The 14198-nt window shown below is 36.1% G+C and overlaps 1 protein-coding gene across 2 annotated transcripts in view; it reads right to left on the minus strand.

Annotated features, from left to right (window-relative positions):
* Positions 1–10702: 10702 nt before the first annotated feature.
* Positions 10703–14198, minus strand: part of LOC122793449 (glutamyl aminopeptidase) — a 792963-nt gene continuing 789467 nt past the window's right edge. For both annotated transcript variants that reach the window (XM_044061461.1, XM_044061462.1), the window contains exon 21: positions 10703–12000. In XM_044061461.1, coding sequence (XP_043917396.1) covers positions 11851–12000 — 150 coding nt within the window. In that variant the 3' untranslated portion in view covers positions 10703–11850. The remainder of the gene's footprint in view (positions 12001–14198) is intronic.

A 14198-nucleotide genomic window follows, 5' to 3' on the forward strand; every position in this document is an offset into this window, starting at 1 on the left:
GCTGCATGACAATGAGGGAAAAAGGATAATATGAGAATTGGAGATTGTTCATGCATGTATTTGAAACCTGTTGCCATCAACATTAGAAGCAAAACAGACTGATGTCTGGTTGCAGTACTTAAAATGCACACCAAAATTATGAAAAATCTTTTTGCAAATAATTAATTAAATGCTGTAGAGGCAATAGTAGAAATGCATTGTATACACAACATAGGCTGTACATGTTGACACTCACTACAGTGGCCCCCACTGCCCACATGTACAAATAACCACATGCACACATTGTAGGTGTGGTTAATGCAAACATCAACAAATATCAGTAGGTAGAAAAGATGAGAAGGAAAAGACACCCAAAATAGAATAACACTATTACTATGATGTGCCAAAAACTATCACTGCCCTACATGAAAAGATGATCATTCCCTACAGTAGAATACTATGGACTAAGACATGGCAAACATTTGCATACATGATATGTATCTCTCTCTGTCTCTATCTATATATTTTTTAAATCAGGCAAGGAAAGCTGACCAATCAAATTGCTAGCTACCTCTGCATCAAATCTGTTCTATACACAGGAAAAAAATGCTAGTGTAGGCCTCCTGGACTGCATGAAACTCACAGACCACCATGTCACCACCCTGAAAAATAATTTAGCAAGAATAAGCTGTCAAACACATAAATACTCCAAAAACTAAAAGTAATCAAAAAATCAATAAAAATAATGCAAAAGAAGAATAAAGACTGTAACACCAATGTAAGCACATTACCTGAATAAAAACCATACAAGGTATTTAATAATATATAAAAAGTAATCTACTGAAGAAAGAGAAAGCATAAACTCCATGAAAAACACACTACAACAGTCCTCAAAATCAATAAAAAGATGGTTAAGATTTAGCTAATAAAACTATGTGATTGGCCATGGTGGCCACACACAATTCACATTTCTTCTTCTTTGTAAGGCCACTTACAGTAGTTCAGGAAAAAACAGGAAGTGAATAAGATGAAGTGAAAGCAATTACCATAACCACAGAAAGTGACAGAAAGCAGACATGTGCATACACACACACACACACACACACACACACACACACACACACACACACACACACACACACACACACACATGTCATGCACGCGTGGGCAGCAGAAAGAATATGATAATGATTCTTTGACCTATAAGGTAAACCAAAAGGTAACATACACAAATGTGAAACACTGCACAAATATAAAACACTAAAATAGAAATTTACTACACAGAAAAATAAGGGCAACAACCATATCATTAGATAAGCCAACTTAAAATGATGTGGGGGGGGCATTGTTGATTTTTTTTTTCAGTCATTGGGAGTTGCGATCAACAAGATTACCCTTTTTAATACTTTTAGGATAAGGCAAGCATGTCCTTAGATAAGTCAGTTTTAAAAAAGATCGGGGAGCATTATTGCTTCATATGTGCATCTTCCAAATCTTTGATTTACCACCAGAGTAACTGCTCTTCTGAAAATTTTGAGACAGTGTTACCTGGAAAGCAAAACACATGTTTAATAAGCACTGTGCTACAGGTATTCCATTCTCCTGGATTGGACTCATTCACCTGCCAGAACACAGGTGAGGTATTGTGTAGTGATATCAGTTCTTATCAGATGTGTATTAACTGGACAGTGAAACAGTACACAACAGGTTGACAAATAATCTATTAACTGGCTGCCATCAACATTTCAAACCAAAATCCCACAGTTAATCAGTTACAAGCATGCACATTTATCAAGTAGTTAAGAGTGGATGAGGTATTTTTTTATTAAAATACTTTACAAAAACACAGCATCTCCAGATATAAACTACTAAATGTAGAAATTCAAACTGCTAAAAATACAGATACCTGTTTTAAGTATAGTAAGGCACTTGCAGTGTGCATGGTATATATTTTGCCACATGCCCAAGGACTCTTAAGACACTTCTCCTCTTGACAAGACCCCTGAGCGTGCACCAGTGCTAATACTTATGGCAGTTATTAATAGCTATGGCATGTACACCCCTTCATGCCTTATTTACATTGTTATCTAATCTATGCATCAACATATATATATATATATATATATATATATATATATATATATATATATATATATTTATATGGGGAGAAAGAGAGATATGGCATGTGCGTCCAATGTACAATGCATAAATGACAGCCAACATTGTTTAACTTATTAATAGTGCCAAAATGCATGTCTTACAATAGCATACATAATACCTATAATGTAAGGCTGTATGGGTAATATGGAGATTTTACCTAACATATGCAGGTGGCACACATCTGAGGACATCAGTGTTACAATGATCTCCATAAATAAAGATGCAATGATTGTGTATAAAAGCTGTTAATGATTGTCCACATTATGTAGGTGTTCACAAGTAGTACCAACACACCTACAATTCTTGTTTTGCAAAAACATAGTGACCTGTTTGTATTGGACGTATCAAGGGTGGAGTAGGCCATCTTACTAACTGATATTGTAGACTTCTTTATACAGACATATAGACATCCAACTCAAAGCAGGTACAGCACAACATGGCTGCTTTTTTTACAAAGTCTAGCAGCATCATAACAGATACCCACAATACATGTTCAGACTGTTCGTGTCCACACAATCATGATACGCTTATGTGTTTAATATTGTCATATGTTTGTGCAAGTGATGCCAATATAGAAAACATATCAAGTTGTCACTGTGCAGTATTATGTAATGCTCTGAACAGCTTATGCCTGTATTTTGGCAATGCTGTTGTCCCTGATTGCATACTGTAATGATGGTTATCTGTTTCATCGGGTGTAAGACAAATGGACTGTCTTACTATGTTACATCACTAGGGTATGCTGTTCTGCTGTGTGCCAACCTGCTCAATACTATTTTGCATGCTTTAACCTAATATTGCATCCCTGCCATACCATGATTTGCTGTTATGCTCTTAGTGATGGTGTTATATACATCGGTTTACTGAAACCATCACAGTACATTTTGTCTGGTGTAAGAACAGCTATATTTCAGTTACTACTTACTACTGTCTCATTCTTTGTTATATCGCTCTCTTTCTTATCTCTCCTTCTTTCTATTTACCTTTTCACTTCACTTGAGCTGAAAAACATGTAAATATTGTAAACAGCAATTTGCTGTACCACAGTCTCTTTGCAATGTAATATCTCCGTGCTAATAGCCTTATGTGTAAATGTATCTATGATTTTTTTTCTCCTCAGTTCGACAGAGAGCCAGAAAAGGGTCCACCTAGATTAGTGCTCTACCTGGTTAAGAAATTTAAAAAAATCAATAACTAAACAGGTCAAGGCACCACGAAATTAAAACTCACTGAGAGAAAGTCCAAAACATCAGTTTATTCACTAATAACTCTGTACACTTCCCTTTGCTTTTGAATTTGTTAGAGAGGTCCAGGTATTTCTTTGCCTCTATCTTCAAGTTCAAACTTATAACCACATCACTAATTTCTAGATTTTTTGTAATTTTTGTATTCAATATGTAGACCTAGCATCCAGATGCATGGCTAAATTGCAACAAATATATTTAACAAAGCTTGCAAAATTATCTGAAACCATTCACCCAGGTACAATCACTATGACTTACTTATATCTTTAAACTGACCAGCATCATTTAAACACAGCTTTGACTACTGCCCACTGAATTATACCTACCAATTCCTGTTTCCTGCATTTTTCTAACAAGCTCTAATTGCCATAGAATGATACACTTCATCAAGAAATTTGAGGGTAGTAGGAAATCTGGAGATTTTCTCCCAAAGTCATAAAGATGACCAGAAATACCAACTCCTATAATGAGCCATTATTCAGAAAATCATTGGACCATAACTGGAATCAGCCATTTCCCAGAATTAAGGACAAAAGCAGTGTGTATACTTAAAAAAAATTCTCCTCCAAGTCAGTATTTACTTATGCAAGTCAAATGTAGTTGCAAGCAAGGATCGTATAATACACAGTTTATCTTGCTTTATAGATGATTTGACTGTATTGACTACTGACAAAAAACTTGCCACCAGACTTTGAACATAGCATAATCATAACTCTCTCTCTGTCAAGTATCTTAAAAATAATTTGAGACCGCTGCTCAGCAATAATTCGTTATTGGTGGTGTTATACAATTTTCCATCAAATGTTTGAAAGTTAGTTTACTATCATTCAGATGGTCAAGGGTACAGGTGGAAAATTTGAAAATCCCAAGTTGAAATTACATTGCCTCTGGCATGTCAAGACATAGCTTGCATTCGTGGTTTTCAGTGTTGTTGTTTACAATTGGACAGCACTACAGTGGGCATCAGGAAAATTACCCTTTTCCTCCCTGTAGTGCGATCTTAAAGTTGGAATATATAATTAGCAGGAAGTGTGAGGGTGCAGCCCCCCCCTACATGGGGGTGCAGGCTTCTTGCCCTCCCACAAAAATGTTTGTAGGACATTTCTGGATGTCAAGGTAAGATGGGTAATGTCGATAATGTCGACTTCGACATTATCGACATTACCACATTTGTTGGTGTGAGTAAAAGCTGGTGTCATTTTCTTTCATTCATTTTGAGTAAGTCATTACTCGAAGAAGAGATTTCCAGAATTTTGATAGTAAACCGTGTTGCGTATATTGGTTTATTGAAACCATCATATAAGGACAATTATACCTGGGTTATCATTTGTTTTATACCGTATATATATATATATATATATATATATATATATATATATATATATATATATGTATATATATGGATCTAGGACGTTTGATTGAAAGATCAAACATCCGAATCCATTTAGGGCGAGCATACTTACGTGAAAGTGCTTCTCACCGAAGAAGCACTTTCGTGTAAGTATGCCTGTTGCTGAGGTCATACTATGGTGCGGATAAGGGAAAATTCCCTTTTCCCAACTGCAGTGTGGTCTTGGAGGGAGAATATTAAAGTAGGGGGGTGTGGGGTGCAGGGGGGCAAAGCCCTCCTGCAGAAACATTAATGTAGTTTTTTTTTTTTTTATTCACACGCTTTAATGAAAGAGCTTTTTTGATGAAAGTACTTTCGTTAAAGTGTGTTCGGTAGTTATGGATTCGGACATCTGATCTTTCGATCAAACGTCCTAGATCCATATATATATAAATATATATATATATATATATATAAATATATATATATATATATATATATATATATATATATATATATATATATATATATATATATATATATATATATATATATATATATATATATATATATATATATATATATATATATATATATATATATATATATATATATATATAGATATATAAATATATATATATATATATATATATATATATATATATATATATATATATATATATATATATATATATATAAATTAGTTTTGATGTAGTGCTCTTAGTATTTCAGCCCGACTATCACACAATATTGTGTGCTATGGCTTCAGTTGTTTCACTACTGTTATTAGCAAATGCTGCTTTTGATGTATTAAATTCATGAAAGTGTAAGAAATGCCATTTTATTATTATTTTCTTTTTTTGTGGAGCTCTTTTTCACTAGATAGTCACTGAAAATGAGCAATGCCACAACAGACAGTCCAGTAAACAAAATATAGCTAAATAAATAAATATATTAGATCTGCTGCGGTAGCATTGTCGCCTCACAGTTAGACGTTGCCCGTTCGATTCTCAGTTAGAGCGTCTTCTGTGTGGCGACATGTGTGAAGGTTGTGCGTTAGGCCCGGCAAGCCAGTACGTAAAAATCTACTGCCAATCATTAGCGGACAGGAGTTCCTCTGTGGAGACCCCTAACCGGGAAAAGCCGAAAGACACAAACAAACTTAGATAATCCCTTGCCTATAGAACCAGTTATCCTTTAATATTAGATAATCGTACATCTCTGCAATTTTTAATGGTATGCTAGATAATGAGACATCAGATATAAAACACATTAATACTCAACAGACTTATTTCTTGAAGGCTTCAATCCAAGTGCAGGATTACTTACCTGTGAACATAGGAACTAGGTTACAAAAATACACAGGTGCAGTGAGAGTTTATCTGAATTTGGGCAGATGGAAATGAATGTAAATTAAATCATTGAAAGAGGGGTTGGTGTCATGATGCCCAGGGTAGGGATAGATGATGTAAGAGGCTGATAGAAATCAGTATGGATATGGGTTGTCAATCAAATTAGGTTACTATTGTTTGGCCCCTTTTTCCTCACTCCTAACAACAAAAGGAATGCCTACGTACCAAATTATTAGCAGAAAATATTTTGAAATAACTGAAAGTTGCAGTTTAAGTTTGTGCTCATAATGGGGCGAAAAGCATTTTCAAACTCCTGATAGTTACTGTTTAGATCACAAAATAAATAAATTAACAGATAGCAGCTACACATCTTATCACAAAATAAATAAACAAATAGTGTTTTTCCTTTGTTAATAGTTCACCAGATAAACCATACCATACCATTGTAGATGCAGCGATCTAGAGTTTAATTTCTTGACTAGCTTTTTCATATTAACAGCAGTGATTACAGTTAATTACAGTTTATGCCCAGATCTTGTGTTAAACAGTAAAGATGTTTTAGCTGTATGATTTATGGGTTAGTTTCCTAAGTGCAAGAACACTTTTCATAGAAATGCTTATGTTTAGACCATGGTGGTGGGCATTCAGTCTGATCTGCCAACTTAACTCCATTTTTTTGAAGCGTGTGGACCCATTGTGAGCTTCTTCAGGATGTGGAAGTGGAAACTTCCATGGTCTGGGAAATCACAGCAGTGCTTCACTAGTTGTTTTTTGAAGATCTGGAGTGTAATGTTAGACAGGTGGAGTGGTACCTTGATTTTGAACTTGTTTACAGTTTTCCCTACAACTGCAGTCATTACACTGTGCATGGTATATCACAAAAGTATTGTTGCGATTACCAGAACAAGTGCTGTTGATTTTTCTCCTGAGTACTTGGCAAGTAAAGTAGTTCTTGTTGCTCATATATTTGCATTAAGTGTAAGGCTCAACAGAAACCAAAACCAGGATCCACAGGAGGACAAATGAAAAAGAAAAAGAAGCTTGGCACTCACTTTTACAGCAGAATATAAAACAATCAGAAAGACCCCTGGCAGACTCTTAGGGCTCAACTGAAACTAACACCAGGATCCACAGGAGGCCAACAAAAAAAAAAAAAAAAAAGAAACATGGCACTCACTTTTACAGTAGATTATACAATAATCAGAAAGATCATGAATGACTACTGGGTGGTGGTTGCAGGCAATTGACAACTAGAAAAACTCTTAGCACCCCCTTCTTGTTTTGTTTTCAAAGAAGCCAGGAACATTATGGAATGGGTAGAGTGCAAAATCTTACTAGAGAAGGACAACAGAGGAACTTACCCCTGTGGCCCTCTTTTTTGCACTTACTTCAAATACATGACAAACAAGGGCTACTCATTTTGCCTAGTACTCAGAAGAAAAATCAACAGCACTTGTTCTGGTAATTGCAGCACTAATTTTGTGATATACCCTGCCCAATGTAATGGCTGCAGTCATTTTTATGCAGGGAAAACAATGAAAAAGTTCAAAATCAGAGGTGCATACCACCTGTCTAACAACAGACTCCAGATCCTCAAAAAACAACTAGCAAAGCACTGCTGTGATTTCCAAGATAATTGAAGTTTCTACTTCCACTTTCATACCTTGGACAAGCTCACTATGGGTCTACAAAAAGGAAACAAAAATACTCTCCTTGAAAAAATGGAGTTAAGCTTACAGATCAGGTTGGGCACCCACCACCACCCTGGGCTAAACCTGATTATTTCCATGAAAAGTGTGCTTGCACTCAAGAAATTAGATATGTATATCTCTGCATCTACTTTGGTATGGTTTATCTGGTGAACTAGCAACACAGGAAACAAGTGACTCTGTTTATTTTATTCATTTATTTATTTATTTTGCATGTGATTCCAAGATGTGTACAAACTTAAACAGTAAGTGTCAAGAGTTTGAAACTGCTTTTTACCTTGTGGCATGTACAAACTTAAACAGCAACTTTTGGTTATTTGAAAATGCTTTCTACTCTTTATTTGGGCCTCGAGCTTTCTGTTTGTGAATAGAATGAGAAAAGTGGGGCAAACACTAGTCTACTACTTTATTTGATAGCCCATACCCATATTGATTACATCAGCCTCTTATATCATATAACCTCACCCTGGGCACCATGGCACCAACCTCTTTCCCAGGAAATTAATTAACTGCCCTTCTACCTAATTCTTACCAGCTTCCAGCATTTTATCTTGTCAAGCACAGAGCTATCTATCTAGCTCTCTTTTGCACTGGATTCACAATCTGGAACCTGAAGAGAGAAAAAATCTGATCAGAAGAGCTCTCGTTAACTGCTAGATCAATGAGGAGGCTCGATAGTGAAGGCTCCCAGGCTGGAACATGATCGAACCACACTCTGAGACCAGGGCATTCCCCCTCTCACTGTAGATACCCCACAACAACCACATATGGATACTCTAGCCACTTGGCTTGCATTTAACAACATTTCTGTAATTTGCAGTACAATGACAATTGTTGTCATAGGACCCCACTCCACGCTGCTACATTCTTTACACTGTAAGCACAGTTTGCTCATGCTCAAAGCAGATCTTCAATACTTATTTTTATTAAAGTTTTTGTATATTCTGCAGTTCACCACTTGGTGTATTTTTATTCCATGGGCATAAAAAGCCTGTACAAAAGGTTCTGAGGTCGCAAACCCTTTACTTCCATTTTCCTTCTACGTGTGCACATTCATGAGTTCTGTAAAATGAATATCGTGCCTTGTTTACACTGTAGGCTGTTTCTCTGGATGCATTTATGATTCAAAAAATAGGAGTCACCTCATGTGGCTCTAAGTGACTGACTCCCCAGCATATAAAAAGGTTTGTCTTTATCAGGAAAAAGAATGCGGACTGGGTCACATTAATCATGTATACGAGTCTGTATTAACAGGCACTGTAAATCTTTTTGTCAAGCAAGAGAAGATTAGTTTTTATTAATTTATTTCAGGAGATATTAGCCACATAAAGTGGGCACAGCCTCTCATATTACATGTGATGGAAGCATTGATAAGGACAAGTCAAACTGGAAAATGTTCTGTAATAAAGCTTTCGTAATTTACTTCAAGGAATTTGAACCCCACAAAGGCAGACGCATCATCTGATATCATATGTGATACAAAACAGGCTAACAAAGTCTGGTGATAGCCTCATAAAAGCAGGCTTTTCAGTGGTCAAAGTGTAAACCACTTTACCTACCACTCTATTAGATAGACCTGATGAAGCTCAGGCAAAAATGATTTCTTAATTCTATACTGATACCTCATGATGTGTTGTCATTTTTTTTTTTTTTTATTAAAAATAAAAATAAAAACTTTTTAGTTAAGAATGAGGTTCCACACACTGATGTGCTGGTAAACCTTCATGGGTCTTTCAGGAATATGCAAATACAGGACTAATCTGTAAATTTTGTTATTGGCTCCTTGTCTTACCATCTCTCAGATTTTCCTCCAATCAGCTCCCCTGGACCCTCCCACGATTGTCTCAAACTGCTTTCAAATATCTTACTTGTTGAATGCAATTTAATAGAACAAAAACACTCATCCTTCTATCTACTTAACTGAATAAACTACCTGAAACTTCAATAAGGCATCTTTATTCCTTCCACAAGGTGGGTATCAGTGAAAGAGTCTCTTAGATCTGCTTACTAAAGTGATTTTATGTGGACTAATATTTTGTGTTCTGTTTCTTGTCAGTCCTTTCACCCTATGGGTCACAGGTAGAATACCAGACCTGACTCAAGTTTCATGGATTATCTCTGTAATCAGTGAAATAGTGAGGAAAAAGAAAATAAGAAGTACCTTCTGCAAGTGAATGTCTTAATAATGCTTTCAAAAACTAGGCTCCATAAACTAGGGTGAATTGGGTTGCCATTTTATTTATTTATTTATTAACCATTTAAACCAACTAAGCACAGGCCTCTTTCCAGGAGCACTGTCTGGTTAAGTCATTTGCTAACTGTCATATAGTAGGCAAATGCAGTCTTACAGAATCTAAGTCTGGACTAGACTGCAGGAAGAAGCTCATTCACAGCTCATATCCTTAATCCTGTGCAAGTGCCAGAGCCCTGGTGTAGTTAAGTGCAGTGTTTTAGCTTATAACTCTCATTTCAGTAATTAACAAATGTACATGCCTACCAATATCTATGTCTGTACATCTGTCTCTCTGTCCCATCTACCTTCCTATCTATCTATCTATCTATCTATCTATCTATCTATCTATCTATCTATCTATCTATCTATTCATTTACCTTGTTAAATGTGTTATCCACTTCTGAGCAGAGTTGAGTTATCTGAGGGTACACAGGGAGAAGATCTACATTTGTAAAAAGAAATCTGTGAACATTTATAGTAAGTAATTACAAACACATTTGCAACATCAGTTGTAAACTTCAGTGAAAAGCAAGTGTACGCATAATATTAGGTATAAATCAACATGGAATGTCAGACATTATGCACTGGTAACATAAATAATACCGAGCAGGTTCAGATATTTCAAAATGCTTTGATTATAAAGAGCTTTAACATCAGAATATGATTAAAAAAATCATCTAGACAGGTCAGATATATAGCAGGGAAAACAGCATTTTATTAACTTGACATTTTGGAAGATTGTCTTGTGTGAGAAACAGTTCATTATGACAATTGTTTAGACTACATACTCATCCGTGCTTGATTGTACAGCCAGGCCATGAGGGAGAACTGAAAAAGCATGCAACATATACAATATCAACATTCACAGATAATGTAAACAAACGTCTACACCAGATTGCTTCATCTTGTACTATTCTGCACCTTTTTTTATTTTGACCAAACTTTGCCTCCAGTGAATGTTACAGCTGTTTTTGGCTATTCTGTTTTCTGCTGTTTAAAATGTGCTCCTGATAAACATCTTGAAACCATAACAATATTTAAGAGTTAAAATATCTGTAAAAGGTGCACTTTGGAAAGTCAATCTGCAATATGCTATAGGTTACATATAACTGACAGTACAGTACAATACTGTGGGTTTCTGTTTTATATTTAGTACATGGTTAACTGTGTGCAGTATTCTTTGGCTTTAGTAATCAAATAAATAATACATTAAAAGCAAGGTACATTGTGTTTATTTAATAAAATACTATTTTAGTGAATCATTTCTAATGCTCTATGACTTGCTTAAGTAAACAACAGTACCAGTAGAAAGTTTTAGCAAATGAAAACGCCAAAGACATATAAGTGACAGTTATTTGCAGCATGTTGACATTCATTATAAATGCTAATCCAAGTAAGTAAAATGTAAACAAATTATTCTGGCACCATTCTGCTGTACATATATAAAATGCTGGTATTTGTTTTTTTTTTTTTCTTGATTCATGACAGTTCACAATGTGAGTGAAAGAATATTAGTCAGATTTGCACAGCACAAATGATGTTATGCTTCGTGTTTTCTAATCTAAAATTAAGCATTCTCGTTTAGACATTTTAATGCAATATGGTTGGATGGCTGAAATCAGAAGACATAATGTTTACATAGGTATGGCTTCTGATTTTTTTGTTTTGTTTTTATAGAGAGAATAATTCCTGCTAAGTATCCTTACAAATGCTTCAGTAGTATTAACAATTAAGCTATGGAATTATATCATCCTTATTTTTAACAAATGTATGACAAAGACCTGGCAAACCTCCAAATAAGTAAGAAAAGAGCAGTCTGTGAGTGCTATGAATGACATTTTTCCTATGTTATAACAACAGTATCTAGCCAGTCTTGTATTTCTTTCCTGTTCATATGTACCCATTCAATGTTATTTTTTAGTGTTTCATGTGCTTGTTTTCTTGGCATTTCTCCTGCTCCCGCTTCTGGATACAGCTCAAAGAAGCTTTCCATCTAAAAATGAACAAATAACATAAATATTACCGAGAAATATATCTGCTGTTAATAATGCATAACAGTAATATAGAAGTAAATGTATTAATTTAATTGGTCCACTGGCTGAGAGCCAGTACAACAAGAAGGTAGAATCGACAAATGCATATGTATACCATAATAAAAGAGATTTTACTGATGCAGAACAATCAATACATGTGTAAACAACACCAGTTATAGTTAGACAGACAGCTTCATTTGTATCCATTGCTTTGTCAGTGATGTTTCAGTCACACCAACTGGTATAGCTTTACATGCGTAAACAAGGGGGTGCTACATACGAAGCAAGTGGCATCACTGCTGTATAGCTTGGTAAAATTTAGCTGTCAGTCTACTCACAAACTTAAAGAAATGTGAGGGATTTCATTGTATATGGTGTTTTATTTCAAAGTTCATGTCTAATGATGGAGGAGATTTTGTTGGATTTCTATGATGGGAATGGATGGAAGAAAACAATGTCCTGAGGAGTGAAAGTGTCTAGAGTAACCACAGAACAACAGCATAAGCAGTTGCTTATCCTGTATCCATCATTATAAACAGAAGTATAAATGAAGGAATTGTCCCGGATATCTGGAAAATCTCCCACATTATCCCTTTACATAAAGGTGGCAAATCCAACGATTATTCCAACTATAGGCCTATTGCTCTCTTATCACCATTAGCAAAAATTATGGAAAAATGCATTCACCAGCAACTAATTACCCACTTTATCCAACATAATAAACTAGCCAACTGTCAGCATGGTTTTAGGCCATTTCATAGTACCACCACAGCCCTCCTATCCTTCACCGAATCCATCAATAAAAAACAAAATAACAACATCCTCTCATCAGCACTCTTTATTGATCTGTCAAAGGCCTTTGACATGGTCAACCACCCCATACTCCTAAAAACTCTTGAATCCCTTGCTCTTGACTCTAAGGCTGTTCTCTGGTTTAAGTCCTACCTTAACAATAGGCAACAAGCAGTCATCTGAGAGAATAAACTATCTCCCCACCTGCCAGTCTCCCTTGGAGTCCCTCAGGGCTCTATTCTTGGTCCACTTCTATTCTCAGTGTTCATCAACAACCTTCACTTAGAAATCCCTCAAGCTACCTGTATACAATATGCAGATGACTCCACGCTCATATGTTCTGCCAACTCCATATCTGAACTACAATCCCTAACCCAGACAGTATTTAACTTAGTCGAGGAATGGTTCTTAAAACGTTGCCTCCTTTTGAATGCAAAAAAAAACAAGCTCTTACTCTTACTCTTCTCACCAAACAGTAAGTCCCCCCAATCAATTTCTCTATCAAGTCAAATAATGGCACTATTATAAACCCTGACTCTACCAACATAATTGACAACAACCTAACATTTGACAATCATATAAACAACACAATAAAAAGTGTAAATAGAAAATTGGGCTCCCTGTATAAAATAAAACCCTTCTTAACCCCTATAGCCAGAACTACTTAACCCCTATAGCCAGAACTACCATTGCCCACTCCCATCTAGTCTCCACTCTTCTCTATGCTTATAGGTTCATAGGTTCATACTAGGCTATCTGCCCTAGGGCATTTATAAGCCTAGCCAGAATGTGTTTGGCTTTCACCACCCATTTTAAATTTATTTTGCTATGCCCTTTTTCGAGGTTAGTATACTGTGCCTCTGTCTAACAGTGACACAGAAGTGATACCCGGGGTAAACCTACGATCTCCCATCCACTCATCAAGATTCCTCTTGAAGAGAGTCAATGAGGGACTCTGCCTAACCTGGCCTGGGATTTTATTCCAGAGTGAAGGGAGCCTCTGGGTTATGAATCTGTCCCTCTAGCATGTCCTATTTATTTCAGTGCTGAGGTTCAAGTCTCTCGAGCGTGTAGCTCGATGGGATTTGGATTTTCTGAGGTGCAGCATGTCCATTAATTCCAGGTTGGACATGGCTTTATACGTCAGGCACAGATCGCCTCTGAACAGGCGGTATGCCACTGAGTAGAGCTGGAGTTTCTTTAACCGGGCAGCATATGGCATCTGTTTGAGCCCTTTGATCCTCTTGGTGAGGTACTTTTGGGGTCTTTCCAGTTGCTGCAGGTGTCTGGTAAGGTACATCCCAAAAGGGGCATTGTACTCAATTATGGGCCTGATGAGGGATGAGTAAAGAGGCACGATGGCGTC

This window comes from Protopterus annectens, chromosome 2.part0, assembly GCF_019279795.1.
Source record: "Protopterus annectens isolate FY-2018-M chromosome 2.part0, PAN1.0, whole genome shotgun sequence".
NCBI classification, from domain to species: domain Eukaryota; kingdom Metazoa; phylum Chordata; order Ceratodontiformes; family Protopteridae; genus Protopterus; species Protopterus annectens.